We start from the raw sequence: 26,947 nt of genomic DNA on the forward strand, positions 1-26,947 counted from the left end.
CCACCTCCTGATGAACTTCCCTCCAAGGACTCTACGTCAGTGTCCCTCCTAGATCATCACCTCCTTACTTGCAATTTGTCACAGTCGCAGCTGGTTGCCTACTTCCCTTCCCCCATAGACTAAGTTCCTTGAGGGCTGTGGGTCTGTCCTGCTCACCGGAGTGTGCGGATGGTTAACATAACGTTTGTCCTACAAACGTGGAAAAAAGAGAAAGGGGAGAGACAGATGTGGCGGGCAGGGCAGACCGAAACGGAAGGAGTGTAAACAGAAGCTGCAAGACGAGGGGTCGCAAACCGGACAGACCTTCGGCAGCCGCGGGTAGGGCAGCCAGACAGGCGGGGCGGCAGGTGGGGCGGCCGCGACGCCGGGAGCCGAGCGCACGTCGGGCCGCGCCCCCGCAGGGGGGCGCCCGCCGCCCGGGGCGTGGCCTCGCGCGGCCCCGCCCTCCTCGCCGGAGACCGGGCAGGCGGGCAGCTGGCGGCGGCGGCGCCGACATGGCTGCTCTGGTGGAGCCGCTGGGGCTGGAGCGGGGTAAGCGCGCCAGGGGGCCCTGCCCACCGGCCGCGGCCCGCGTCCGGGACCCCGGTCCCCGCCCCTCCCGGCCAGGCCCCGGCGGGTGGGCGGGCAAATCGAGCGGGGGTGGGCGGGGCGGGGCGCCGCGAGTCGGCCGTTCGTGGGTGTGGGAGGGTCCGTGGGCTAGCGGGCCCAGGAGGGGCGCCCACCGCACAGCCCTGCCTGCGTGCGTATGGGGATTCTGGGGCGCAGGGCGCCTGGCTGGCCGCAGTCTCCCTTGCCACCGGCAACTCTGCGGGTGTCCGACTGAGACTCGGCTGTCTTTCCCGGGATCTGTCTGCGTTCGCCCTTACTGGTTTCTGGCCGCATCTCACCGAGCTTCTCCGTGTCTCTGACTCTGTGTCTATGCGCCCCGCCCCCGCCCCGCAGACGTGTCCCGGGCGGTGGAGCTCCTCGAGAGGCTCCAGCGCAGCGGGGAGCTGCCCCCGCAGAAGCTGCAGGCCCTCCAGCGAGTCTTGCAGAGCCGCTTCTGTTCTGCCATCCGGGAGGTGAGAGCAGCGCGGCGCCGGGACACAGGCGGGCGGCCGCCCGTCCTGATCGTCGCCCCGAGCTCAGGGACTACGCCTCCCAGCAGCGCCGGGGGGGGGGGGGGGGCGGCCCGCCTTGGGGTGCCAGCGCTTCAGCTCCGGGTTTCTTCGGGAGTTGTAGTTTCCTCGGGCTCCAGGTCGCGGGGGCGGGGCGGATCCTTGGGTGGGAGGGTCTGCGGGCCTGGACTCCGGCGTTGAAGGGAGGAGGGGGCTGGTGGCTCGCTGATGCTGCTGCGTCCTCACCAGGTGTATGAGCAGCTCTATGACACGCTGGACATCACCGGCAGTGCTGAAATCCGGGCCCACGCCACGGCCAAGGTTGGTGTCCCCCACCCCATCACCCACGCTATCCGCTGAACTGCATGGTCTGGTTTAGTATCTTCCTAAAATCAACTGTGCCCGTTTCCTCCTTCATGATTTTTGTCGAATCTATGTACCAGCGTTATTGTCATTTACTGATCTTTTCAATAATCTCACGTTTTACTTAAATGTCATATAAAGGCATCTGTAGCAACCGCCAGTGGAAGCTAGTACCGCATACCTGACAAGAGGATACCCTTTAACACCTATACAACGAAATAGCATTAAACACTGAAATCTTAGTAAACTATAGTTGTATGCTATTTCTTGCCGCCCCCTGGAGGCTCTCAGTTCCTTCCAGGCCTTGTTTTTCTCTGTTAAAAATCGAGATTGGCAAGTGGTGAGTATTTAAGAGGCACTCATACCAAAATGGAGACATTCTCTTTGATGTCTGAAGCATTGAGAGGGAACTAAAAGGGACTCATAACAGTGTGAGCTTGTGTTGAACGGCGGCAGGTGCCCCGTGAGTGGGGAAAGTGATCTGGCCTAAATTGCTCTCCCTGGCCCAGATCCTCCCCCCTCGTCCGTACACCCACCAGGGAGGGGCCCTCACCTCCCCACACTTTTTCTCTCCTAGGCCACGGTGGCTGCCTTCACAGCCAGTGAGGGCCATGCACATCCCAGGGTAGTGGAGCTGCCCAAGACAGATGAGGGCCTGGGCTTCAACATCATGGGGGGCAAGGAGCAGAACTCCCCCATCTATATCTCCCGTGTCATCCCTGGAGGCGTGGCTGACCGCCACGGAGGCCTCAAGCGCGGCGACCAGCTGCTGTCCGTGAATGGCGTGGTGAGTGGGGACTGAGGCTGGGCTCCCGGTCTGTTCAAGGTTAGCACAGTCCCTGCTTTTGACATTCATTCAACATGCACCGCTTGAGTACTGCCTCTTTGTCCAGCCCTGTGCTGGGCACCACTAGAGACACTGAAAGAGGTTTGCCTCAGCTCCCGTATTCAAGGACTCCTTTTTGGTGAGAGAGATAGACTCTGACTGAAATAATCTTGATCCAGGGAGATAATAATGAGGAAGCACAAAGCATTATGAGAGCCCAAATGGGACACCAGACCAGCATAGGTGAGGGAAGTTTTTTGCAGAGGAAGGAACATTTGAGTTGGGTTTTGAAGGATGCAGAGGAGTTCTCCAGGCAAATAGGGTAGAGAAGAGTATTACTAGCTGAGGATGTTGTAGGTCGGGGCTGTGACTCTACACTCCTCTGAGCTGAACAGAAAGGGCTTGAGGCCGGCCATGCAGGGCCCAAGTGTCAACCTGGGAAGCTGGGACTTCATCTCAAGGGTTCTGGGGAGCCTTGGGAAGGCTGTGAACAGCGGAGGGATAGGCTCAGCTTGGAGGGGTCGAAGGACCCCTTTGGAACTCTGTAGGGGATGGACTGAAGGTAGAGACTGGAGGCCAGAAGTTCTAGGGAGGAGGCTAGGTGAAAGTCCCTGGGGAGAAGATGAGGCCTGAACTGGGGCCAGGGTGGCAGGGACAAAGTAGGGAGTCAGAGCAGGAGGGATGGGGCCGGGGAACAGCAGGCTTTGGGGAGGGAGGGGATAAAGGTGGACTTGGAGGTCCGGCTTGGTGACTGAGGGCTTTGAGGGCTTGTCCCTGACATGAGGAACTTGGCAGGTTTGGGGGGAGGAGGACGCTGAGCCAAGAGTGAATGTGCTTCTCCCAGAAGGACACAAGGCCCTGGCAGCCCGGGCTGGTACCAGGCTCACCCACAGTAGGGTCGGGGCTGGGTGTGGGTGGGAGGCCCCAGGCCCAGGTGTCTGTACACCGCCCTGCAGAGTGTTGAGGGTGAGCAGCACGAGAAGGCAGTGGAGCTGCTGAAGGCAGCCCAGGGCTCGGTGAAGCTGGTGGTGCGTTACACGCCTCGCGTGCTGGAGGAGATGGAGGCCCGCTTCGAGAAGATGCGCTCTGCTCGCCGGCGCCAGCAGCACCAGAGCTACTCGTGAGCCCTTTGCCACCACACCCCTGCGGCCTCCACCGCCTCCTTTATCCCCAGAGTCCCAGACCAGACCAGTGACTTCTGGGACCTTGATGGCCACCACCCCCAGCCCCGGCTCCTCTCTCTGGGGTTCTGACCCTTGACCCCTGACCCAGGCTCTCACAAGCTATCCTGGCTAAATCCTTTGGGGGGTCTCCTAGGCTCACTTTCATCCCAAGGTCTGCAGCCGACTCTCCAGAATCCCTCAGTCCACTGCCCTGGGCCCAGGCCCGGCTCTCTCCCATGCCTCCCCAGGTCCCCTTCCCTGAGCTTGACTCCCCTCTCTTCCCCCTCTTTGCAGGTCCTTGGAGTCTCGAGGCTGAAACCACAGATCTGGACCCTCACCCTCACCCCCTCCCCTGTACAGTATTTATTGTCACTGGCTCCTTATTTAAAGATCTTTGACCCTCATTGAGTGTCTGTGTATCTGTCCTGCATCCTGGGGCTAGAGTGTCTTGAGATGTTGGGGGTGGGTGGTGAGAAGCTGAAGTCCAGAGACTGCTTTTCAGAGCCTGAGAGCAGAGGCAGAACTTTCCCCCAAGGTCTGAAGGCGGTGGTTGGCCGGCTTCCTAGGCTTAAGTCCAAGGCGGAGGCTGGGACCTGGTCTGGGTCCGAGTGCGGGGTCAGAGCCGAAGACAACGTCCCCTGCCCTTAAGAGAGACTGAGGGCGAAGGCCAAACCCCTTCTGTAGTTGGTCTGACGGAGGAGTCCCGAGAAGCTGCGGAGCCGGTGGGCAGCCTCTGTGTGGGCGGGGTGGAACGAACCATTAGCTTCGTTCGCCAGGGGAGGCCTGCAGGCCGTACTATCATCAGCGTGGGGGGTGAGGGTGCCGCGTGCAGTTCCCAAGGTGGGCGCAGGGGGTGCAGAGTAAGGTGCACTCGCCGACCGGCCATTCATCCCACCTTCCAACCTGTGCGCGTGTCTCCGGGAGCCGCCCCCGCCTTAAAATCCAACCTTTAGTCCCACCTCACCGCCGGTCCAGCCCTGCTGTCCAGTGGGGCACTAGGGCTAGCGCGCGCCACCTCCGGGATCCGGGGTCGCGACTCGCATTCCACGCCGCGCGCCACTAGCTCCAGGTGACATCATCCCCCTGCCGGGCTCCGCCCCCCGCCCCAGCCGCCGCACGCCGCGAGCTTATTGGCCGGCGCTCCTTGAGCCCCGCCTTCCGCTCTCCGCCCGCGCGACCCCTCCCAGTCCGTGCGGAGGCGGGGTTTAGCCACCGGCCGGCTCCGACGACGCCTTCCATTGGCCATTCAGGGCCGTCTGTCAGTCTCCTGTTAAAGGGGCCACGACCGCACGGGAGCTGTGGGGGGGAGGGAGGAGGAATTTTTTTGGGGGGGAGGTGGGATTTTGGGGGCGCTGGTGGGCACCCCTGGATCTGGCGGCTTCGGCCTCGCGGGGGGGAGGCTGAACGGTGATAGGGGCAGGGGGCTATTTTAGGGGGTAGAGGTCTGTGAGACTGTGAGGGGGAGGGGGGTCCCCAGCGCCCAAGCCGGAGCCAGAGACGCGGAGCCCGCGCGAGCGGCGGAGACAGGGCTCCGGAGCCACAGATCCGGGCCCCGGCCGCCGCCAGGGGCCCCGCCCGGTCCCCCCACCCCACCCCACGTCCCTCCTGCAGCCCAGCTCCGCCCGCAGCCGCCGCGGACCAGGTAGGTGAGAGCCCGGCCCAGCCCGCTTGGCAGCGCCCACCCCGGGGACCCCTCGCCGAGCCTCCCTCGCCTTGCCGAGATCCTGGACTCCCTTCTTTATACCCGGGGGCCCTGGAGCCCAGATTCCACAGCCCAACCCCAGACACTCAGGCGTGCCCCTCCCGGTTCTCAGAGTCCCCAACCGAACCCTAGAATTCCAGGCGTACTGCCGCCTTGCGCCTCGTCCAGGGCCCAGGAGCCTGGATTTCTCAGCTCAGCCCCGGGAGCCTCCTCTGGACCTACATTCTCTTCCTCGGCCCAGTCCCGGGAGCTCCAGACACCTGCTGTGGCTGTGTCAGATCTCCCAGCTAGGGCCAGCTGCCCCCCGTCGCGTCTGCATAGTCCCCTATTCGTGCACGGGGTCTGCCCATCTCCAGCCCTCCGGCTTGAACAGCCAGCCCGGTCCCTCAGTCCAGGCCGGCTCGGCGGCCGCCCTGGACACAGGCCCGCTCTGGAGCTGTCCATGGTCAGCTCACTCGGCAGCCTCACCTCCCCCACCTCCTGCTGTTGCTGCCGCCGGGGAGGGGGCGCCTGCGGCGCCGGGATCCCCCCAGCCGCGCCTTTGACCCGGAGATACCCGGGCCCTCTCTGACCCGGGCGCCTGGGCCTCAGGGCTCCTCTGGCCAGCCTCTCAGCCGCGTCCTCAGTACCCCAGGTTTCTGGGACCCCAGCTGCTTCTCGAGGAGTCAGGGCTTCTGAATGTTCCTGCCTAGTCCACCTCAGGGACCTTGGCACCCAGGGATTCAGCTCCCATCTGACTCTGGGAACCCTGTCAGTGTACACTCCGTCTGCCTAAAGGCTCTAGCTGGTAGCCCCCAGCCCCTCAGGACCTGGGAATCCAGTTTCCCAGCTCTTGCCCCCTTTAGAAACCCAGTTCAGCAGCCCCTGTGCCCCTCAGGCAATTATACCCAGATTCCTGGCACCCCAGAGGCTGCCTGATTAGGGATTCAGGCACCATGACTCTCTCCCTTTCAGGGGCTTGGAATGCAATTCTTAATGCAATTCTCTGCCTTCTGCCCACCTTCCCCCCTTGGAGACCTAGATGCTTTGTCCCAGGTTCTGTATCCCCTTCAGGGACCCAGGGGTTCAGACCCCAGCTTCTGTACTGCTCACCGAAGCCACCTGCCACAGCCCTCCTTCCCAGCAAGGACTTGGGCTCCGAGCTTCCATCCCCTGTCTTTTATCTCCAGGAGTCCAGGCCTCCACCAAGTATCTAGACCCTTAGCTCTAACTCTTAGGAACCCAGGTTCCCACAGCCTCACAAACCCCATCTACCTGACATCTCCCTTGGCCTTAACAAACCCCTGCCTCATCTCCATATCATCTCAGGTGCTGGGGGCTCTCTACTCTCTTCCCTGAGACCCAGCTTCCTGAGATGTTTCCAACACCCCATCAAGATGTTCCTATGTTATGATGTCTCATCCTCCGAGTACACCTTCTCAGGCTGATGAGCCAAACATACACCCCTTCCTCTAGATGTGTTCTGTGACCTAGGTTCATCAGATGATCTAGAACCTACCCGCTATCTTCCATATTTCCGGTTTAACTGTGCTCTTGCAATGCTCTAGATTCATTCTAAATCTGAGAACACTCTCAGTCAATATCTCTGTTCCGTTTTCACCCAAGGTATATTCTAAATTCTAGATTAGGCGATCAATTCTAGGCATGTGTTTCCCTAAGGAATTCAAATATCTTGGTAGTGCCCCCAAGCTAAATGCTGATCCCACCTTCTCCTCACACGTGTTCCAAATCTTTCGAAACCAGAACTTGCCTATTCTCTGTGAAAATTTTATTTTAGGTGTGTTCTAGGCTCAGCCACATCCTTGGCACTGTTCTAGATTCCTTTCTCTCCCCGGGGACATTCTACATTCTAGAACATGTGTGTTCCAGATATGGGCTCTAGCTTTTTTCCAAATTGGGCTATCAATGTTAAAAGGCACTTTCCTGTTTTAGGTTCCAGTCCAATTCTGCGGTCTTAAATCTAAAGGATCCCCACTGAAATGTTGTACGTCTTCCCCCTTTTGCAGGTACTGGGTTCTAGGCCCATCCATTCCCACCTTTTCTGTCCATCTTTTCCCTAATGTGACCTTTGTGTAGAACTTATCTCCTGGCGGATCGTGGGCTTCCTCCTCCATCTGCTACTTTAGCATTCTTAGCAGGCTCTAGGCTCATCTCCTCTTTTTGGAGTCTTCAGCTAGAAATGTCCTCATTTCCAGAACATCTCTCCCCCCTTCCTTTGCCAGCTCAGTCCTTATGCCAGTAAATTCCCAATTCCCAGCATGCTTCTGCATCTTCCCCCAGGCACTTCTAAGTTCCAGGCAGACTCCTTGCTACTTTCTAGGGTTTTTTCCCACCTCCAGGGCCTGCGCTCAATTCTGAAGCATATCTTCTCCCTTGTGTCTATCATGTAGACACATGATAAAGCTAAGAGTGTGGCTCCTGATTTGTTCTTTGTTGTACCTGCATCCCTGATAGGTGTCACTTTCTAGATTATTTCTCCTGACTGGGTTCGTTATGCATTGCATTAGGTATGTTCTTAGATAGCATTCTGCACCCCTTTGTGTTCAGGGTTCTTGGGTGACCCAGATACTCTTTAACATATTGGATTGCTTTTGGCTGGTTCAAGATTCTAGGTCTGGGTTCTAGAATGTGCCCCTCCCTCTCCTTAGCCCTATGTGAGGATTTTACTGTACATTTTCTGCCCTCTGTGCTGTATTCACGCCAGTGGCTTTCTAGATTCTACATCCAGCCTTGCTAAATCTCATTTCCTTCTCAGTGCATTTGAAGTTCTGGAGCGGCTTCTCTAAAACATCCTGTTTGTATCTCCTGAGTAGGTTCTGGGTTTTAGACACGATGTTGGTCTTGACCGGTCTCCTTATAAACATTGTCATGAGTTTGGCCTCTGAGTGCTGGCATGCCGGTGTCTAGATTCCCAGGTGTACCTCTTCAAAGACCAAGGCGACTGTCTGCCTCCTCTCCCAGGTTCCAGGGCCCTCCAGCCCCTCCTCTTCTCACTGGAGTCCAAGACCCCAGTTCCAGGTTTTGGACATAGTCTGCACATTGGGTGGGGCTGGGAACTATCCACTCTCAGAACCGGTTATGCTGCTGCCTGAAGGGACAGAAGGAAAGGAGGGAACAGAGCGAAAGTCACTTCTGCTTTCCACCGGGCCAGCTGGACCCGTCTGACCTGATGTGTGTGGAGGGAGCGGCTCAGGAGACCTCCCTTTATCTCCGCCCACAGCTCATGCACCCAGATTCCTGAGACCTGGGGGCCTGGACTCCTAGGTTCTGGGGGAAGAGGGGTCTGAAGGCTGGGATTTCTGGGTCTGAGGTTGGAGACTGAAAGCTCAGATTCTTGTGTCCCTGTCTGACCCCCAGGATTGGGGAAGAAGCGGCTGGAGGCTCAGACTCCTGGGTTTAGGGGAAAGAAGGGAATTGGGGACCTAGCCTCCTGTGACCTGAGGTAGGAGGGAGCTGGATCTTGGACTCCTAGGCTGTGGGAGATGGCTAGCAAATGGAGTGGTTTTTAGATTCTTCTGGAGCTGGGATCCAGATATCTGGAAAATTGAGGGCAGGATTTGGGCTGTATAGGTCACATCCCTGTGACCTTATACGGTGCCACTGACCTAATTCTGTGACCCCAGTTCCTTGGCCTCCTGAATGCATGGTTCTCGTTTGAGCTTCCGGTTTCTCACTCATGCAGTGGGTTAATGCCGGCCCCCAGCAGGGTCAGAACAGGGAGAGACTGATTTTCCCATATTGACTCAGGCAATGGGTCACCTGGCTTTGGTTTCTCTGACTAGACTGGTCCTAGATTTGCTGCCAGTGCCTGATGGCGTCTGGCCTCGGTTTCCCCAGATGCTCTCACCTAGGTAGCTGGGCCTGATTTCGTGAGAGCAATGGGTTTCAGTTTATCCTGTGCCATGATCAGAATGGATGGACCTCAGTTTCTTCAGTACAAAGCCTGGGTTGCCCCGCCTCAGTTTCCACCATGTAGTATCCGAATGGCCGTGCCTCAGTTTCTCGACGAGGCCGGTCTCTGTTCCCTGCCCCCTCCCCACTCCCGCAGGCCAGCACCGCCGCCATGATGTGCGAGGTGATGCCCACCATCAGCGAGGATGGCCGGCGGGGCTCGGCGCTGGGCCCGGACGAGGCGGGCGGCGAGTTGGAGCGCCTTATGGTCACGATGCTCACGGAGCGCGAGCGCCTGCTGGAGACCCTGCGCGAGGCGCAGGACGGGCTGGCTACGGCACAGTTGCGGCTGCGCGAGCTGGGCCACGAGAAGGACTCGCTGCAGCGCCAGCTCAGCATCGCTCTGCCCCAGGTCTGGGCGGCACCGGGGCGGGGCTTGCGGGAGGCGGGACCTCGACCACTGAAGGCGCGGAGGGGGCGGTCCGGAAGGGGCGGGACTTGGCGCCTAGAAAGGAGGGGGGGAGACCTTGCCGGTGATGGGCGGGGCCTGAGCCGCGGAAAGGGGCGGGGATTTAGCAGGGAGGGGCGGGGCCTTCAAACTTCCAGTCCTATGTAATGAGGGACATGGGGAAAGGATTGATCTAATTGTCCGGTTCCTGCCCACATCTGGACAGGAGTTTGCGGCTCTGACGAAAGAGCTGAACTTATGTCGGGAGCAGCTGCTGGAGCGGGAGGAAGAGATTGCAGAGCTGAAGGCGGAGCGGAACAACACGCGGGTGAGGGGGAGGGGTGTGGGGGCGGGGCCTAAGCGGGGCGGGCGGGGCCACGGGGGTTTGCAGCCTGACCCATCTTTTCTTTACCCATCTTGCCTCCCTACTACCACTGCCTGGCTGTCTCCTCTGGTCCCCTCCTTGCTTCATATTTTCTCCCCTATCTCCGTAATGGCTCTCTCTTCCTGCACTACTCCTTCCTTGACCATGCCCCGACCTTTCATATCCTTCTCTCTTTTCCCGACCTCTCTCCTTTACCCCTATGCTTGGCTCCACCCCTTCCTCCGTGTGTCCGTCCCACCTGTCTGAACCACCCTTGTCCTGACTCTGCCTCTCTTCCCTTGCCTCTTTTCCTTGGCCCGGTGACCTAACCCTGTAGCTTCTCCTTGAACACCTGGAATGCCTGGTGTCCAGGCACGAGAGGTCACTGCGCATGACCGTGGTAAAGCGCCAGGCCCAGTCCCCGGGTGGGGTCTCTTCCGAGGTGGAGGTGCTCAAGGCTCTAAAATCCCTCTTCGAGCATCACAAGGCCCTGGATGAGAAGGTATGAAAATAGGATGCAGAACGAAAGGCTGTGGTTGGCTGGGGCTTCCCTGGATAGGACAGATTCTGGCTGTGATTGATTGGGGATGTCCTAAATGGGAGGAATGTTGCCTGAGATTGATTGGGACATGCCACTTCAGATTGGGACTTGACTGATAACAGAAAAATTAATTTGGGGGGGGGCTACCAGTGGGTGGGGCTGCCTTGGTAACTGGCTGGAGCTGCACACACACCATAGATAGAGTAATGCTCGTGTTGCCCCATCAGGCCGTGCCAGGGGTTTTCTGCCTGCCCTAGATTGGGTCTGATCTCCACCTCACTCTGTCCTGTTCCCATCCCCAGGTCCGGGAGCGGCTGCGGATGGCGCTGGAGCGGGTGGCGGTGCTGGAGGAGGAGTTGGAGCTAAGCAATCAGGAGGTGGGGGCGTGGCCAAGAAGGAGGAGGGACTAAGGGGTTACCAATGGGGCGAAGTTGATTGGGTGGGTTCGGGGCTAAGGGCAAGAACTGACTGCGGAGGAAATAGTTGGACGGGGAAAGTTAAGACTGTAGAGGACAGGGCCACAAGGAGGCTAGGGGGATGAGTAAGGGTGGACTCCATGCTGGGCGGCCAAGGAGAGACACAAGGATAGACTGGGAGTTGGGATGGCCTCAGCAGGACCAGAGCCAGTGAGAAGTAGAATTGGGGGCTCTAGGACTCCCTTTATCCTGATCTCCCTTTCCCGTTCCCAGACCCTGAGCCTTCGAGAGCAGCTGTCTAGGCGCCGGTCGGGGCTGGAGGAGCCCGGCAAGGAGGGGGATGGGCAGGTGAGAGATGCAAGTACCTCGCTCCCCTTGCTTTTCAAGGATCCCCATCCCCGTGACCTCCACTCAGCCCCCTGACTTTGTGATGGTCCATTTAATGTTTGATGCGATCCTCAATGTCTCTATGACATCTGAAGTCCTAAGAGCCTTTCTGGCCTTTGACCTCTGATTCAAGTCATCTAGCTAACTTCTGTGACCTCCAGGACCTTTACTGGTCTTTGATTCCCCTGCCCTCCGTCAACTTTCTCCTTATATCCTCTCTCTATCTCTGTGTCCCCCACTCTGGGTTCTGTCCCTTTTTCTCTCACTGTCCCTACTCCAGCCCCTTGCCAACGGCCTTGGTCCTGGCGGGGATTCGAACCGGCGCACAGCGGAGCTGGAGGAGGCCCTGGAGAGGCAGCGTGCGGAGGTGTGCCAGCTGCGGGAGCGCCTGGCGGTGTTGTGCCGCCAGATGAGCCAGCTGGAGGAGGAGCTGGGCACCGCCCACCGCGAGCTGGGTAAGGCCGAGGAAGCTAACGCCAAGCTCCAGCGCGACCTCAAGGAGGTGAGGCCGGAGCCCCTGCTGGGCTGCCCTCTGTCCCTCCCTCCCCCTAACCCTCCCCGTCCCCCTTCGCCCAAAGTCACAGAGCTCAGGAATGGTGCAGCCTGGATTCAGTCCACAAGCTGTGTGGACTCTCCTCCTCTCTGAGCCTCAGTTTCCTCACCTGTACGATGAGATTTATGACCCTTGCCAGAGGGTTGGAACATGACACATACATGGTAGGCGCTCAATGACTGGTCGTAGTTAGGTTATCGTTGGAAAATTCTCTGTGCTTCTAAGTTGAATTCCTTTGTCTGCATTTCACCCCATCCTGGCTGAGGCCCCTTGAGCCTAAGTCCTATGCCCCTGGGACTGCTGGGAAGTGTAGGGTATGGATTCTGGAAGTCATCTGATGAGAAACGAGAGTGAGCCTTTTTCTTCATCATTGGGACTTTCACCTCCGATTTTGAACCTCGGTGGCACTGGGACCTGTTGGAAAGTGTGGTCCCGCCTCACGGGCTCCCAGACGGAAGTTCATCTCCCATGAGACCCTGGGGCACCGTCTTGGGTTTTCTAAGCATGTGTGACCCTGGGGCTCTTGGGAGATGCTGCCTCCTACATGGAAGGGACTTTTGTTTTTTATGAGACCCTAGGGCACTTGCTCTGTGGTCCTAAGCCTCGGCTGTGCTAGAAGTTGCTGAAAACCTAAGGCCTGGATTTTTTTTAAGTAGTTTATTATTTTTTAAGTAGGCTCTGACCCCAGTGTGGGGCTTGAACTCATGACCACCAGATGGAGGGTTGCATGCTCTACTGACCGAACCAGCCAGGCGCCCTAAGGCCTGGATTTTTGAGGGAAGTGGGCCAAGAAGAGTGAAGACTTCCCTTCCATGGACCTTAGGTCATCCATAGGGGGAGGGTCTCAGACAGTACTGCCCTAGAAGCTCATGGAAAGCGTGGTACCACCATTTCAACCCTCCGGTGGTCGGTTGGGGTCTTAACGTCGGCTATTCCTGGGAGTTCTTGGCAGGTGTGGTTCCATCATTCTGACGCCCCGATACGGGAGACTTCATTTCCCAGGATGCCCTGGGGTGTCTGATCCGGGGTTCTAAGCCTACACTCCCCCCCACCCCCCCGGGGCTTTCTGGGAGCTGTGGTCCACGTGAACTTTTGCCCCCTCCGCAGGCGCTTGCGCAGCGGGAGGATATGGAGGAGCGGATCACGACGCTGGAGAAACGCTACCTGAGTGCCCAGCGTGAGGCCACGTCGCTGCACGACGCCAATGACAAGCTGGAGAACGAGCTGGCCAGCAAGGAGTCGCTGTACCGGCAGGTGAGGGCGTGGCCAGGGAGGTGCTGTGGGGGCGAGGCCGTGGCCCGTGTGACCTAGCTCCTCCCGCTCTCCCCGTCCCCCATCCCTGTCCTCCCCCAGAGTGAAGAGAAGAGCCGTCAGCTAGCCGAGTGGCTGGACGACGCCAAGCAGAAGCTTCAGCAGACGCTGCAAAAGGCCGAGACCTTGCCTGAGATAGAGGCCCAGCTGGCCCAGCGTGTGGCTGCGCTCAACAAAGTGAGGAGAGGCCAGGGGCGGGAGTGTGGGGTGTGGCGTCTGGGGATGAGACGGGGTCTTCCGTCTAGTAGGGTAGGAGACTTGCTTCTGGGATTCTGGGGAAAGGGGCAGCGCCCGGGGTCCAGGAAAGTGAGGGAGCTTGGAATGCAGGCAGGGCCTGGAGGTTTGGTGGGGGGTGTTTTCTAGTCTGTACTGAAAGGATGGCTCTGAACGCAAAAGACACAGAACAGATCCTGAGGAAAAGACGGGGCCTGAACCCTCGTGCGGAGTCTGTAGCCCTTCGAAGGAGGAGCCTGGAGCGCGGGGGGCGGGGCCTGGCATCCAGCCTTGGGGGAGGCGGGACCTTGAGCCCAACCGAGTCCTCGCGGAGCAAAGTCAGATGCCTTGGGGTTCCGTCCACTAGGCCGAGGAACGTCATGGGAATTTCGAGGAGCGGCTTCGGCAGCTGGAGGCCCAGTTGGAGGAAAAGAACCAGGAGCTGCAACGGGTGAGCCGGCGGAAGACGGGAGAGGGTGGGGCTTTGAAGCGGCGGGGGGGGGGGGGGGGGGCGGGCGGGAGGGGGCAGGGGGAGGAGCTGAGGTGAGGGGGCAGAGTCGGGGGCGGGAGCTGAGAGCAGGGGCGGTGCTCTGGGCCGGGTGGGCTTGATCACCCCCTTCCGGCGACTTTTGGGCAGGCCCGGCAGCGGGAGAAGATGAACGATGACCACAACAAGCGGCTGTCAGAGACAGTGGACAAATTGCTGAGCGAGTCCAATGAACGGTTACAGCTGCACCTCAAGGAGCGCATGGGGGCGCTGGAGGAGAAGGTGTGCCCCGACCCGACCCAGGACTCCAGTAACCTGGAATCCTGGACCGCCTCTTGCCCGAATCCCGGGGCCCCAGACCTTTCCCCGTAATGTTAGTTGAGATCCCAAACCTGGGCATTGCGAGTTCGAATCCAACAGACTTCTCTGGTCTGGCTGGTACCATTCTTTCACCTGGTCTAAACACCCCGAGGGCTGAATTCTGGGGCACCCAGAGCCTGAGTTCTTGGCTTTTCCCCAAGCCTCTGATCCTTGGCACCCTCAAACTTTGAATCTTCATGATGCAGGATGCCAAATTCTGGGGCTCCCAGGGATTCCCCTCCCCAAATGCATCTTTGGCCCCACAACCCCCATGCCCTCCAGCTCACTAGTCATGCCCACCTCATTCCCCTGAGGTTGCCTTCGGCCAGTCCCTGGACACTTACAGCCCCCAGGACATGCCTGTTTCAGGCTCCACCCCTCACTGCACCCGTGTCCTCCACAGAATTCACTGAGTGAGGAGATCGCCAACATGAAGAAGCTTCAGGACGAATTGCTGCTCAACAAGGTAAGGAGGGGCCTGGAAGACCCCGGGGGTGGGGGGGATGCCTGGGACCAGGGACACGGAGCGGGCATTGCTGGGAGGGGAAGGCTGTTTCTCGGGGGATGGGGCAGATTCTGACGCGGTGCTTCCAACTTTCTCCCACCAGGAGCAGCTCTTGGCAGAGATGGAGCGGATGCAGATGGAGATCGACCAGCTGCGGGGCAGGCCACCATCCTCCTACTCCAGGTGACAACAGTCCTTCTGCCCACAGGAGCCCCCTTGGCCAAGCGCAACCTTTCTGATGGCCGGGTCTTCCCCACCCCCCACTCCCTGTCCTCCCGAAGCTTCCGCTGACTCCTGTTATTTTTGACGCCTGGCTTCATGACTTCTGACCTTTCCTGACCTCTGACTTCAGATCCCTCTCCCCGTCCCCTGACCCCAGGCCGTTTCCCATGACTCCTGACCTCTCTTCCCTTTTCCTGACCCCTTGGTCTCTGACTGCCGTCTCCGTGCCCACAGGTCTCTCCCCGGTAGTGCCCTGGAACTTCGTTACTCCCAGGCACCCACATTACCTTCTGGTGCCCACCTGGACCCCTATGGGGCCGGCAGTGGCCGGGCAGGCAAGAGGGGCCGCTGGTCAGGGGTCAAGGATGAGTCCTCCAAGGTCAGCAGCCACTTCTGGGGCCTGGACTGAGCAGGGGGTGGCGTCCAATGGCTCTGGAAGGGGGCTGGGCTGAGAAACAGGGTCTCCTGGACCCATGCTGTCTTTTTTTTTCTCCCACAACTCCATCATCCCCACTTGCCCGAACATCTGTTCACGTGGATATCCTGCTACCTGGTGAGAACTTTACAGGAATGATGAGGTGGGGAGAGGGGTGGGGTCTGGGGGATGGGCAGGGTATAGAATCCTACAGTGGGGGTGTAGGTGAAGAAAGGAAGGGGGCTGGGTCGAGGGAAATGGTGGAATCAGGAGACGGGATAGAGTCATGGTTGGTTGAGGCAAGGGACCTGTCAAGAGACAAAGTCGGGTGGGATCACATGGTGTGGCCAGTCATTTTCAGGGGACATGGGCAGGGTCATGGAGGGTGGACAAGATCAGTACAGGGGAGGGAAGACCCAGCACCTACTTTGGCCACCACCCACCTGGCATCCTTCTGTCCCCACACAGAGACAGGAGTGGGAGCGGTCTGCCCCTGCGGGGTCCATGCCACCCCCGTTCCCTGGGGAGCTGGATGGCTCAGACGAAGAGGAGGCTGAGGGGATGTTTGGAGCTGAGCTACTTTCCCCCAGCGGACAGGCCGACGTGCAGACGCTGGCCATCATGCTTCAAGAGCAGCTGGAAGCCATTAACAAGGAGATCAAGTGAGCACTGGCCCAGTTTTTCTCTGCCCTGCCTGAACTGACCCCATAGCCCCTCTGGCTCTGGAGACTGATCTGAAGGTCTGAGCGTATCTCCTGTCCTACTATCTTCAAGGAACTCCCCCAGCCCAACGCTCCCTCCAGTAACGAGGATACCCCAGGAAACACCCAGAAGTCTCCTATGTTATGTGCTTCTTATCTATCTATCTATCTATCTATCTGTCTATTGTTTTATCTATCCATCTATCTATCTGTGTATCCATCTATCATCTTTCTACCTATTCCCCATCCAGTATTCACAATTGCCCAATACACCAAAGACTGCATCCTAAAACGCCAAAGTTCTTAAGCCACTACACCAAGAGTCCTCTGATACACCATGGAGGTCATGGCTTCACACAACTAATGCCCAGAGTCCCCCAGTATCCCAAGAATCTCAACACAACACAAGGTCTCCAATCTAAAACACCAAGAATCTCATCCTAATACTTCAAGAACCTCAACTCAAGATACCAAGAATTTTTACCTAATATAACAAGAATCCTCAATTTATTATAAATCCTCCACTGCCATAAAGTCTACCCTCATTTCCCAGAAATTGCCCTATTTGGCATTTTTTTTTTAATTTTTTTAACGTTTTTTTTTTTTTTAATTTTTTATTTATTTTTGAGACAGAGAGAGACAGAGCATGAACAGGGGAGGGTCAGCAAGAGGGAGACACAGAATCTGAAACAGGCTCCAGGCTCTGAGCTGTCAGCACAGAGCCCGACGCGGGGCTTGAACTCACAGACCGCGAGATCATGACCTGAGCCGGAGTCGGCCGCTTAACCGACTGAGCCACCCAGGCGCCCCTTGGCAATTTTCTAACAACAACTCTTCGCGGGTCTCAGCAGATATATCAACATGACCACCACTTTCCATCCAAAGTCATTCATTCTGAGTTGAGGCATTGATTCACATACCAAATGACTCCGTGAACTTCCACATCCTAGGTGGACCTCAGAGTCTTTGATCTTATTCTGATCTTATTATGATCTTGCTCTTTTTCTCTCCTCCTTGGAATTTGACCTCCCGCTCTGTAATCTTTACGATTTTACAGAACCATGAGCTTATCATCCTGGTAGCCTTGATGCAGACCCTAATCATCCTGTTGTCCCCCATTCCTCCATGATCTCTGGAACTATGATGATCCCTTGACTCCCATTGAACCCATGAGGCCATGATGAATACCCCAAGACCCTCTGACCTCATTGTGCTTTCCCCAGAAATTCTTTGTGCCCCATCAAGCCTTCCTGGTCCTTTGGGATCCCCAGACTCTGTCCCCCATTGCCTGCCTCTGTCCTCTCATGCACTCTCCCCCCATTCCCTCCTCAGGCTCATCCAAGAGGAGAAGGAGACAACAGAACAAAGGGCTGAGGAGCTGGAGAGCCGGGTGTCTGGCTCTGGCCTGGACTCACTGGGCCGCTACCGCAGTAGCTGCTCACTGCCCCCCTCCCTCACTACCTCTACCCTTGCCAGCCCCTCCCCTCCCAGCTCTGGCCACTCAACACCCCGTCTGGCACCTCCTAGCCCTGCCCGCGAGGGCACCGACAAAGCTGTGAGTGTTCTGAAATCCTTCATTTGGTGGGGTGGCCAGGGGAAGTCAGATACAGGGCTCCCCAACAAACAGCAACAATAGCCCCTCACACCAGTGATTTTCAAAAGTAACCTTAGCTCTTCCTAAAAGTTCCAGCTTAAAGGGCATAAAGCCTGAGCTACTGAGTTTATGAACCTTAACTTGAACTTTAGTCAAATCTGGCCTGCTTTTACCTGTTTTATGCATTAAGTTTCTACAAGGTTTTTTTTTGTGACTAAACATACATTTGAGAACTACCATTAGATCATCAGAATTGACCTTTGGGGAGGAATAAGGTATATTAGGCTTATTTTACTGCCTTAAACCCAGTTTCCCAGCTTCCAGAATGAGTAACTTATTAGCTTTCCTTGAGTCTGAGCAGATCCCACTTCTGACACCAGAAGCTAGGATACATGAACACTGGTCAAGCTCCAGTGGGACTCATTGCTGTTATATTTCTGCAACTCACCCCTACTTGATCCAGGCTACCTTCAGAAATGGTACCCAGAACCAAGGCCATTCCAGACACTCCCTAGTAGACATCCCAACTAATGAAGAGCCCCCAACATGACCCCTCCAATTCATTTCAGGATCTCTGCTTTTCTGTCCCTAGAATCATGTCCCCAAGGAGGAAGCTGGTGCTCCACGAGGGGAGGGACCAGCCATCCCAGGAGACACCCCACCTCCCACTCCCCGCTCTGCCCGTCTTGAGAGAATGACGCAGGCCTTGGCACTGCAAGCAGGATCCCTGGAAGATGGGGGGCCTTCACGGGGAAGGTCAGCAGGGACAAAGGATGGGATGGGGAGGGGCTTGCTTGGGAGGATGTATCAGGGGGATGGACAAGGACTTGGGAGAAGAGGAGACATCCTAGATGGAGTCGGCCCTTACTCTGTCCTGCTCACCCAGTGAAGGCACCCCAGATTCCCTGCACAAAGCCCCCAAGAAGAAGAGCATCAAGTCATCCATAGGCCGTCTCTTTGGCAAGAAGGAGAAGGGACGAATGGGACCACCAGGCCGGGACAGCTCTTCTCTGGGTGAGTACTCTGATGCCAACCCTGTTTTCCTTTCTCTCTCCCTTTCTCCCTTTTGCCCTTTCTCCCTTTCTTCCTTTCTTTATTCCTTCCTTCCTTCCTTCCTTCCTTCCTTCTTTCCTTCCTTCCTCCCTCCCTCCCCTCTTTCCTACCTTCCTTTGTTCCTCCCTTCCATCTTCTTTTTCACAAATTCACTTGACATTCATGTGAGTCTAGGATGTGAAAGGGGTCAGACTTAGCAGAGGTAGCAAGAAGGAGGAAGGACAAGGAGAAGGTACTCTGAGCCCTGCCTGTGTGACTTGGTGGGGAGAAGGCTAAACAAATTTATTTCATTTACCTCTTTTTAAAAATGGTTATTTCTTTTGAGAGAAAGCGTGCAGGAGCAGGGAGAGGGGCAGAGAGAGGGAGGGAGAGAATCCCAAGCAGGTCCCACACCATCAGTGCAGAGTCTGATGTGGGGCTCGAACTCATGAACCGTCAAGATCATGACCCACGCTGAAATCAAGAGTTGGGCACTCAGTTGACTGGGTCACCCATGCACCCCAGCCTATTCTTTAGTAGAGAAGGAGAGAGGACCGCTTAAAGGCAAGGCACATGGTGTGCTGAAGCCTGCTCGTACTGGCTTGTGAAAGCCAACTTGCTTGACATTACCTTGGTAGCTTGAAATTTGTGGGATTCTTTCCGCCATGGAAACCGACAACTACTACAAATCGGGGAATACCCGCTCCCTCCCTGGAGAGCTAGTTGTTAAACATTTACCACCTTACCAAGGCCAGCCCCGGGAAGACATCCCTATTTTGGGGATGTCCCCAATTCACCGCCTGGGAGGTGCAATTGGTTCCTGCTTGGCTCTGTCATTCCCTCTCTGTGGCCTCATTTACGACTCCCTCGGGACCTCTGCTTCCCTGGCATCCTTCTCAGCATCCCCCAACATCAAAGAATCTCCTTCCCACTTGAGACTCTCCAAACTCTGGCCCCTCCCTGCCTCCAGCAGGAACACCCTCAGACGAGACACTGGCCACGGATCCTCTGGGGCTAGCCAAGCTGACAGGCCCAGGAGACAAGGACCGAAGGAACAAGAGGAAGTGAGTGCATACGTGGGGGGGGGGGGGGGGAGGGGGGAGGGGAGGGCTGGTGGTCATATGCGAGAAGAAAATGCTGGAAGGGGATTTGCTTGCCTGAGAACTTGGGAACCCCCAAGTTTTTATCATTTTTTTTCCTCTTCTTTCTTGATTGGACTGGGGGAGACCACTTACAGAGATTCACTTTTTTTTTTTTTTTCTTAAAACCTCCTTCCAAATTTTCTACTTTCATAAAAAGTGCTTTGGATGCTCACTTTGGCAACGCATATACTAACACTGGAACGATGCAGAGAAGATAGCTTGGCCCCTGTGCAAGGATGACAAGCAAATTCACGAAGCGTTCCATTAAATAACAAAAAAGGGCTGGGGGGGGGGATTTGTGGTAAAGGAGCCCATCCTGGAGGGCTGGGGGTCTCTACTCCTGAGAGCTCCTGCCCTAAGCCTCTGTCCCCCAGGCACGAACTTCTGGAAGAGGCCTGCCGCCAGGGCCTGCCCTTCGCCGCTTGGGATGGGCCCACCGTGGTCTCCTGGCTGGAGGTACTGGGGCCCAGAAATGCCCTGATCTTGATCCCCAACTCCTGTGACTGTGACAGCCCTGCCATTGAGTGCTGCCCAGCGCCACCCCGCATCCTTCTCGTAGCCCGAAGGGCGGGGGGGGACGGAGGCCAGAGGGGGATGAGGCCCCGGGAGAGGTCAGCCTCGCTGTTGATCTAAACAGCTTCCTCCTTCTTCTCCCCCCATCCCCTGCCCCTTTGGCCATGCCCACCTCGGCCCTACGCTCCTGTGGTCTCTCTCTTTCTCTCTCTGTGTCTCCCCATGTCTCTGACTGCATGGGATTCTCTGTGTCTTCTCTTCTGTCTCGCTCTCCATCTGTGTTTTTGTCATTCCCCACATTTCTTCCCATGTCTCCCTCCCAATGTCATTGGCTTCTTTCTCTCCCCATCTCTGTCTCATCTCTGTATGTCTCTCCTCATCTCTGTCTCTCCCCGTCCCTCTTTCCCCTGTGACTCTGGGGGTTACCCTCTGACTCTCCCCCTTTTTCCCCCTGCTGTGTCTCCCCCTGACGCCCTCTTGTCTGCTTGCCTTGCCCCGTCTCTGTTGCTTCTCACCACTAACTTTCCCACCTCTCTGTCTCCCCCCTCTCCTTTTCTTTCTGTTTCTCTCCTGTGTCTCCCGTTTCTCCTCCCATATTGTCTCTGTCTCCATGCGCTGTCTCTTCATTCCCTCCCCGCCCCACCCCTCCTCCGGCCCAGCTGTGGGTAGGCATGCCTGCATGGTATGTGGCCGCCTGCCGGGCCAACGTCAAGAGCGGTGCCATCATGGCCAACCTGTCGGACACGGAGATCCAGCGGGAGATTGGCATCAGCAACCCCCTGCACCGGCTCAAGCTGCGCCTCGCCATCCAGGAAATGGTCTCCCTCACCTCGCCCTCAGCGCCTGCCTCCTCCCGCACGGTGAGTGTTCGGAGGCCAATCCCAGCCCTTGCCGCCTCAGGGCCCCGCCTCTTGTCCTCAGACTAGCCAATACTGGGCTCGCTAACTCCAGCCTGGTCTCTCAGACTCTCTCCCCTTGATCCCTGGGGTCGAGGGGTGGGGTGGGGTGGAGGGTGGGGGAGGTGTTCCTCCTCAGGTCTCCCTGCCTTCCCTGTACCCCCACACCTCAGTCTGTCTTATACACAGTGGACCCCATCCTGGAGAAAAAGCCGAATTCATGTGGTTCCTTATAAACCCCTTGATGAGCACCCCCCTCCCCCCCCCCCCCCCCCCCCGGCTTAGCACATGCTGCTCCTTTTCCTGGAGCACCACCCCCCGCGCCCCCCACCCTCCACCCCGTCCTGTTTCTCCTTCTTATCCTTGAGGCCTCACCTCAAATGTCACCACTTCCAAGAGGCCTTCCTAACCCAGCAACCGAACTGGTCACCCGCCCCATCACCCCAACACATTAACACCTAATTTTCCTCCCTAGTGTTTATTGCCTTCTAATATTTATCCTTTGATCCGTGAAGAAACTAATTCAGCAATTGTTAACTCCTTGCCCTGCTTGCTGTGTGTGTGTGCGCACGCGCGCGTGTTTATCTAAAGCCCTTGAATGTAATTTGCGGACGTCATTACTGGTTAGCTTGAAAAATGACTTCTGCAGGGCACCTGCTAACAATAAGAACATTCGCCTACGTAGCCACCGTGCCCTCATATCCAAGGACGTTACCATTATCATCAAAGTCATCTATTCAGTCTATTTTCAAATTTCCCCTCGTGCATCCCAGACCCTACCAACTGTGCACTCGTGAGGAGCTACATAAATGTTTTTGAATCAGTGTATGAATTCCTAACCCGTGGGGTTGCTGGGTGCAGGTGGCCAATAAATGTGACTACGCATCCCCATATCACCCCCCCCCCCCGCTCCAAACTTTTGTCCCATTGCTGTATCTGCCACCTCATTGTGAACCCATCTGTGTGAGGTCAGAGAGGTGACGCTGTGCCCAGGACCACACAGCAAAATACCAGCAATTTACCTAAATTTGTCGGACCCCGGAGCCTTTCTTCTTCCTCTTCTCCTGCTTCTGCTTCTTCTTCTTCTTCTTCTTCTTCTTCATGTTTATTTATTGTTTTTGAGAGAGACAGAGAGACAGCACAAGCGGGTAAGCGGCAGAGAGAGAGGCAGGTGGACAGAGATCCGAAGCAGGCTCTGTGCTGGCAGCAGAGAGCCCGATGCGGGGCTCGAACTCAAAACCCGCGAGATCGTGACCTGCAACAAAGTCAGGCGCTTAAGGGACTGAGCCACCCAGGCGCCCCCAAAGCCCATGTTCTTTTGCCTGGTACACAGTAGGTGCTCAATAAATGATCAATTGTTTTCTCCTCCGCTGCCTGACCCAGAGCAATGACTGTCCTTTCTGAGGCAGAAAGCAGCATGTATATAAATGGATCTGGCCTGGGCCTCTAGGAATACTACCCCGTTCCCCTCCCCTATCCACGAGCCCTCTCTCAACCTCCGTAACACCCCTTGTCCCTCAGTCCACAGGAAACGTGTGGATGACACACGAGGAGATGGAGTCCCTTACGGCAACGACCAAGCCTGTGAGTGCCCCCTGCCGGCGACCTTGGGGGTGGCACTAACTGTCCCTGGGGAGGGGTGGGGGGGGGCGAATCTCTGTCCCTTCGTCTGTCTGTTCGTCCCTCCCTCCCTCCGCCGTCCGCCTGCCCCTTAACCCACCCCTTCTCTCCCCTCTTCCCACTAACGGGTCAGGAGACCAAGGAGATCAGCTGGGAGCAGGTAGGGGGCGTGGGGCGGGACGTGGACGCATGAACAGGCTGTGCACGCTGCATGCACACCCCTCTTTTCCCAAGCCCCACCCCCACCCTGGCCGCAGCGTTCCATCACCACCGCGGGGGGGCGCTGCACTGAGCTGGGCTTTGGACCGTCTACTTGTGGCTTGTTGGGGGTCGGTGTAAGAGTCTGGACTTTTCCATTGTTAGCGTGGGGCATGGGCCATTCCATTATCGTGAGTTGCGGGGGTCCAGGGCTGTTCCACTGCTGTAACTAGAGGGAGACATCGAGCAGTCCGTGTTCTCTATGGCTGGGAGGGAGTGGGACCGGTCCGTGTACTGGGGCAAAAGGGAAAGCATTTTGGGGAGGCGGCAGGTCAGGCCTCAAGTTGGGGAGGAGGAGGAGGAGCTACACTTGGTTCTCAAGAAGGGGAAGGCTTGAACTCCCCTGACCTAGGTTAGACTGGGGTCTTTGCCTCCAGTCAGGGGGAGGTATTGATTGTTTCCTTATGCTACAGGGAGTGCAGGACTTTGGGCTGATTCAGAATATTGTCCTGGGCCAGATATAGCATTAATATTTTTGGACAGTGCCAGAGTGATGGATAGATCCATTATTGTTTGTTGTGGGAAGAATCCGTGGTCCTGACTTGGGGGGAGTAGTGATGTTGGACTAATCCATTGTTCTAAGCTGGGACAGTGCTAGCCTAGTGCTTCGCACACCGTGCTGTTCAGGTGCCCGAGGATCTTGTGAGAATGCAGATTCTGATTCAGTAGCCTTGGGGTGGGGTCTGAGATTCTCCAGTTCCAGAAAGTGCACAGGTGATGGTGATGCTGCGGGTCCACGGCCCCTACTCTTGAGTAGGCAAGGGTCTATTCTGTCATTCCGAAGGAGTAAGAGACAACTGGATTGGTCCATTGTCCTGAGCAGAGAATGACCATTGTCCTCATGTGGGGTGGAAAAAGAACAACCTTGGGTCGGGGGCTGGGGTGCACCCTTTCATACACACATGGGAAGGAGTCAGAGGGCCTGACTCCTCCCCCACCTGCCCATGGCCCCAGATCCTGGCATATGGTGACATGAACCACGAGTGGGTGGGCAACGACTGGCTGCCCAGCCTGGGCCTGCCCCAATACCGAAGCTACTTCATGGAGTCGCTGGTGGATGCCCGCATGTTGGATCATCTTAACAAGAAGGAGCTCCGGGGTCAACTCAAGATGGTGGACAGCTTCCACAGGTGGGGGCTGCCCGGCCAATGGGGACAGCCCAGGGGGGAGCCTCACTCCCAGAGTCTTTGGCCAATGGGACTGGTGAAGGGACGTTCCTTGGACTATCCTTGGCCCTTTAGCCTGGGTTCTCAGGAAATCCTGACTTCCGTGCCCTTTCCACAAATAAGATAGTTCACTAGGAAAAGTCCACGTCCTGGAAAAGCTTAGTTAGCTAGTTGACCCCATACCCTGCCCAGGGGAACCAATAGGCCCTGCCTGTTGGAAACACCCCAACTCCTGGGAAGGTCAGCAATCCATAAAACTGACCCTGTGGAACAACTCCCCAGCCTTTCCCAGAAGACCGCAGCCAATGGGGAGGGAAGAAACAGCAGCCATTGGGGTTGTCCAGGCTCATCTGTGACCCCACTTTCCCTATTGCTCAGGGTGAGTCTGCATTATGGGATCATGTGCCTGAAACGGCTCAATTACGACCGGAAGGACTTGGAGCGGAGGCGGGAAGAGAGTCAGACCCAGATCCGAGGTGAGTAGGAGTGTAAAGGTCTCCCTGGCAGCCAGGTGGAGGATTTGGGAACGGGTAAGGGAGGAGGTATGATTAGGGGAGGCGGGGGACTGGGAAGGCAGGAGCAGAGGCCTTTGGTGAGGGGGTGGAGCCAGCATGGGGGCGTGGCCAGGATGAGGAAATGGGGGTAATTGGACCAGCTAGCAGCTGACAGTCCCTTCTGTCCCAGACGTGATGGTGTGGTCCAATGAGCGGGTCATGGGTTGGGTGTCCGGACTGGGACTGAAGGAATTCGCCACGAACCTCACGGAGAGCGGGGTGCACGGGGCGCTTCTCGCCCTGGACGAGACCTTCGACTACTCCGACCTGGCCTTGCTCCTGCAGATCCCCACGCAGAATGCGCAGGTGAGCTACCGCTCGGGCCACCCTGGGCCACACTGGGCATCCCCACCTCGCAGACTGCACGCTGCAACCCTCCCTTCACCTCTCGTCCGCAGGCCCGGCAGCTCCTGGAGAAGGAATTCAGCAACCTCATCTCCTTGGGCACAGACAGGCGGCTGGACGAGGTGGGCGCGGCGGCCGCCGAGGGGTCTCAGCTCCTAGCGGCACCTCTGGGGTCTGAGCCGAAGGGGTGGGGCTTGACTTTGCGGCGGGACGCGGTTGGAGGCGGGACTAGGGCAGGGGCGGGGTTAAAGGAGAGATGAAATCCGAGAGGTCTGGCGTCAAAGGAAGCGGCTGACTCAGACCCCGGCTCTCGTCCCTCACCCTCTGTCTGGCCCCTATACCTAGGACAGCGCCAAGTCCTTCAGCCGCTCCCCATCCTGGCGGAAGATGTTCCGAGAGAAGGACCTCCGAGGCGTAACCCCCGATTCAGCTGAGATGTTGCCCCCCAACTTTCGTTCGGCCGCAGCTGGGGCCTTGGGATCTCCGGGGCTCCCTCTCCGCAAGCTGCAGCCGGAAGGTGGGCGGCTCCCAAATGCGGCAGCCCCTCCTCCCTTCCCCTTTCTCTCTCGGGGTGGGAAGAGGACCAACTCTACATTCCAGAAGCCTCCCTCCGGGTTCCGAAATGGCCTAGTCCCTTCTCCCCCATCCAAGAAAAATGGGTTGCTCAGTATGCCACACCTCGGGGTGTGGAATGGATTACTCCCGCACCCCCTTTCCAGAGTGGGAAATGAATTCGCCCGCTGTCACCCGGGGCACCCTAGATGAATCCAAGGCTGCGGGGGGCGGGGTGGGGGGGGTGGCGCTGGGGGAGAGGGAGGGAAACCGGCGTGGAGCCAGGCGTTCGTTGTTATTTCGGGAGGGGAAAATCCAAGAGAGGACGCTTGAGTTTGAGGATCAGAGAAACCCTGCTCTGTGCGTGCGTGCGTCTGTGTTTGTGTGTGTGGTTGACACGCGCACCAGACTGAACACACCGCCTGCTCTCCTTCCAGGCCAGACTTCTGGGAGTTCCCGGGCAGACGGCGTTTCGGTCCGGACCTATTCCTGCTAGTGTAGGCCTCCAGGTGAGGACTGTACAGGGCGATCTTGGGGGTCCGGGGCGGCACAATGGATCTTCACTGCTCCACGTACTGCCCCGGCGTCAATGCAGGTGACCTCCCTCGGACGGAAGAATCTTCCAGAGGCTGGGCTGTTCCCCCTCCTGCCCAGAGTATGGTCTCGCCGGGGAGAGCGGGCGGGGGAGCTCGCGCCGCGGACCGGACCATCTGTACAGACAAGCGGGGAGTGCGCGTCCCCGCCTCTCAAAAGGACTGGGCCTGGACCAAACCACACGAACTGGACTGAGAGGGGGGAAAGAAGAGGGCGGGAAGAAATCCCGCCCCAAACTTCCGCCTCCCTTTTCTCTACTTTGTAATTTATTGATCAGTTTCCGATGGGAGATGGGGGCCCTTTCCCCGCGGGAAGGGAGCGGGGCTTCCCTCCCGGGCCGCATGCTAGGAGAGGCTGCCCGCCCCCCTTTTTCCTCCCCCGTCGCGGGGCCCAAGTCTTCCTTCTTCGTCCGAAAGGAGGGGAGGGGGGACTCGCTGCTACAAGCCTCGCCCCACGTGCCACTCATCCCCGCCCCGCCGGGTCAGGTCGCCGGTGCCTGGGGTCAGCTGCGGGCGGAGTCCCCTCTTCCTCCCCAGTGTCTCGTGTCCCCGGGGCCTCTCCGCCCCCCCGTGCTGTGGCCGTGTCCGTGCCCCGGGGGTAGGGGGTGCAGAACTGCGCTCCCGGTTCCCCTCCGGCTCCGGGGTTTGCATGGGAGAATCCTCTTTCCACGATGCCACTGGGCGACGTGGCGTGGGGGGAGGGAGGAAGGTGGGGGA

General features: G+C 57.6%; 3 protein-coding genes and 1 non-coding gene across 4 annotated transcripts in view; 3 read left to right on the forward strand and 1 right to left on the reverse strand.

Annotated features, from left to right (window-relative positions):
- The first annotated feature begins 388 nt into the window (after positions 1 to 388).
- LIN7B (lin-7 homolog B, crumbs cell polarity complex component) lies at positions 389 to 3,853 on the forward strand. Its single transcript, XM_027038054.2, has 6 exons — positions 389 to 531; positions 943 to 1,061; positions 1,347 to 1,418; positions 2,038 to 2,247; positions 3,243 to 3,406; positions 3,744 to 3,853. The coding sequence occupies exons 1-6, from the start codon at positions 495 to 497 to the stop codon at positions 3,763 to 3,765; spliced, it is 624 nt and encodes a 207-aa protein (XP_026893855.1). The 5' UTR covers positions 389 to 494; the 3' UTR covers positions 3,766 to 3,853.
- CE2H19orf73 (chromosome E2 C19orf73 homolog) lies at positions 3,798 to 5,595 on the reverse strand. Its single transcript, XM_027036983.2, is given in 4 exon segments — positions 3,798 to 4,145; positions 4,147 to 4,302; positions 4,304 to 4,426; positions 5,374 to 5,595. Coding segments are annotated over 4 exon segments (699 nt in total). The 3' UTR covers positions 3,798 to 3,947.
- Positions 4,880 to 26,947, forward strand: part of PPFIA3 (PTPRF interacting protein alpha 3) — a 28,686-nt gene continuing 6,618 nt past the window's right edge. Inside the window, exons 1-29 of the mRNA XM_027038041.2 lie at positions 4,880 to 5,091; positions 9,200 to 9,454; positions 9,717 to 9,818; positions 10,192 to 10,356; positions 10,698 to 10,772; positions 11,085 to 11,159; positions 11,479 to 11,700; positions 12,859 to 13,005; positions 13,105 to 13,239; positions 13,643 to 13,726; positions 13,913 to 14,044; positions 14,526 to 14,588; positions 14,731 to 14,810; positions 15,084 to 15,228; positions 15,739 to 15,926; positions 17,298 to 17,520; positions 18,152 to 18,315; positions 18,446 to 18,573; positions 19,562 to 19,655; positions 20,108 to 20,189; positions 20,906 to 21,106; positions 22,664 to 22,726; positions 22,896 to 22,922; positions 23,975 to 24,150; positions 24,565 to 24,662; positions 24,871 to 25,046; positions 25,139 to 25,207; positions 25,431 to 25,602; positions 26,075 to 26,146. Of these exons, the coding sequence (XP_026893842.1) occupies positions 9,215 to 9,454; positions 9,717 to 9,818; positions 10,192 to 10,356; positions 10,698 to 10,772; positions 11,085 to 11,159; positions 11,479 to 11,700; positions 12,859 to 13,005; positions 13,105 to 13,239; positions 13,643 to 13,726; positions 13,913 to 14,044; positions 14,526 to 14,588; positions 14,731 to 14,810; positions 15,084 to 15,228; positions 15,739 to 15,926; positions 17,298 to 17,520; positions 18,152 to 18,315; positions 18,446 to 18,573; positions 19,562 to 19,655; positions 20,108 to 20,189; positions 20,906 to 21,106; positions 22,664 to 22,726; positions 22,896 to 22,922; positions 23,975 to 24,150; positions 24,565 to 24,662; positions 24,871 to 25,046; positions 25,139 to 25,207; positions 25,431 to 25,602; positions 26,075 to 26,133 (3,585 nt within the window). The 5' untranslated portion in view covers positions 4,880 to 5,091; positions 9,200 to 9,214 and the 3' untranslated portion in view covers positions 26,134 to 26,146. The remainder of the gene's footprint in view (positions 5,092 to 9,199; positions 9,455 to 9,716; positions 9,819 to 10,191; positions 10,357 to 10,697; positions 10,773 to 11,084; positions 11,160 to 11,478; positions 11,701 to 12,858; positions 13,006 to 13,104; positions 13,240 to 13,642; positions 13,727 to 13,912; positions 14,045 to 14,525; positions 14,589 to 14,730; positions 14,811 to 15,083; positions 15,229 to 15,738; positions 15,927 to 17,297; positions 17,521 to 18,151; positions 18,316 to 18,445; positions 18,574 to 19,561; positions 19,656 to 20,107; positions 20,190 to 20,905; positions 21,107 to 22,663; positions 22,727 to 22,895; positions 22,923 to 23,974; positions 24,151 to 24,564; positions 24,663 to 24,870; positions 25,047 to 25,138; positions 25,208 to 25,430; positions 25,603 to 26,074; positions 26,147 to 26,947) is intronic.
- Positions 19,901 to 20,004, forward strand: LOC113593472 (U6 spliceosomal RNA). The gene has a single exon (XR_003413650.1). It is a non-coding gene; the product is annotated as a U6 spliceosomal RNA (small nuclear RNA).

Source organism: Acinonyx jubatus, chromosome E2 (assembly GCF_027475565.1).
Source record: "Acinonyx jubatus isolate Ajub_Pintada_27869175 chromosome E2, VMU_Ajub_asm_v1.0, whole genome shotgun sequence".
Lineage (NCBI taxonomy): Eukaryota > Metazoa > Chordata > Mammalia > Carnivora > Felidae > Acinonyx > Acinonyx jubatus.

Bases quoted from the DNA above. Each gene is read 5' to 3' on its own strand.
- LIN7B (XM_027038054.2), top strand. From the start codon at position 495: ATGGCTGCTCTGGTGGAGCCGCTGGGGCTGGAGCGGG. The intron at 532-942 runs GTAAGCGCGCCA...CCCGCCCCGCAG, and splicing joins GCCGCTGGGGCTGGAGCGGG to ACGTGTCCCGGGCGGTGGAG. The intron at 1,062-1,346 runs GTGAGAGCAGCG...CGTCCTCACCAG, and splicing joins TCTGTTCTGCCATCCGGGAG to GTGTATGAGCAGCTCTATGA.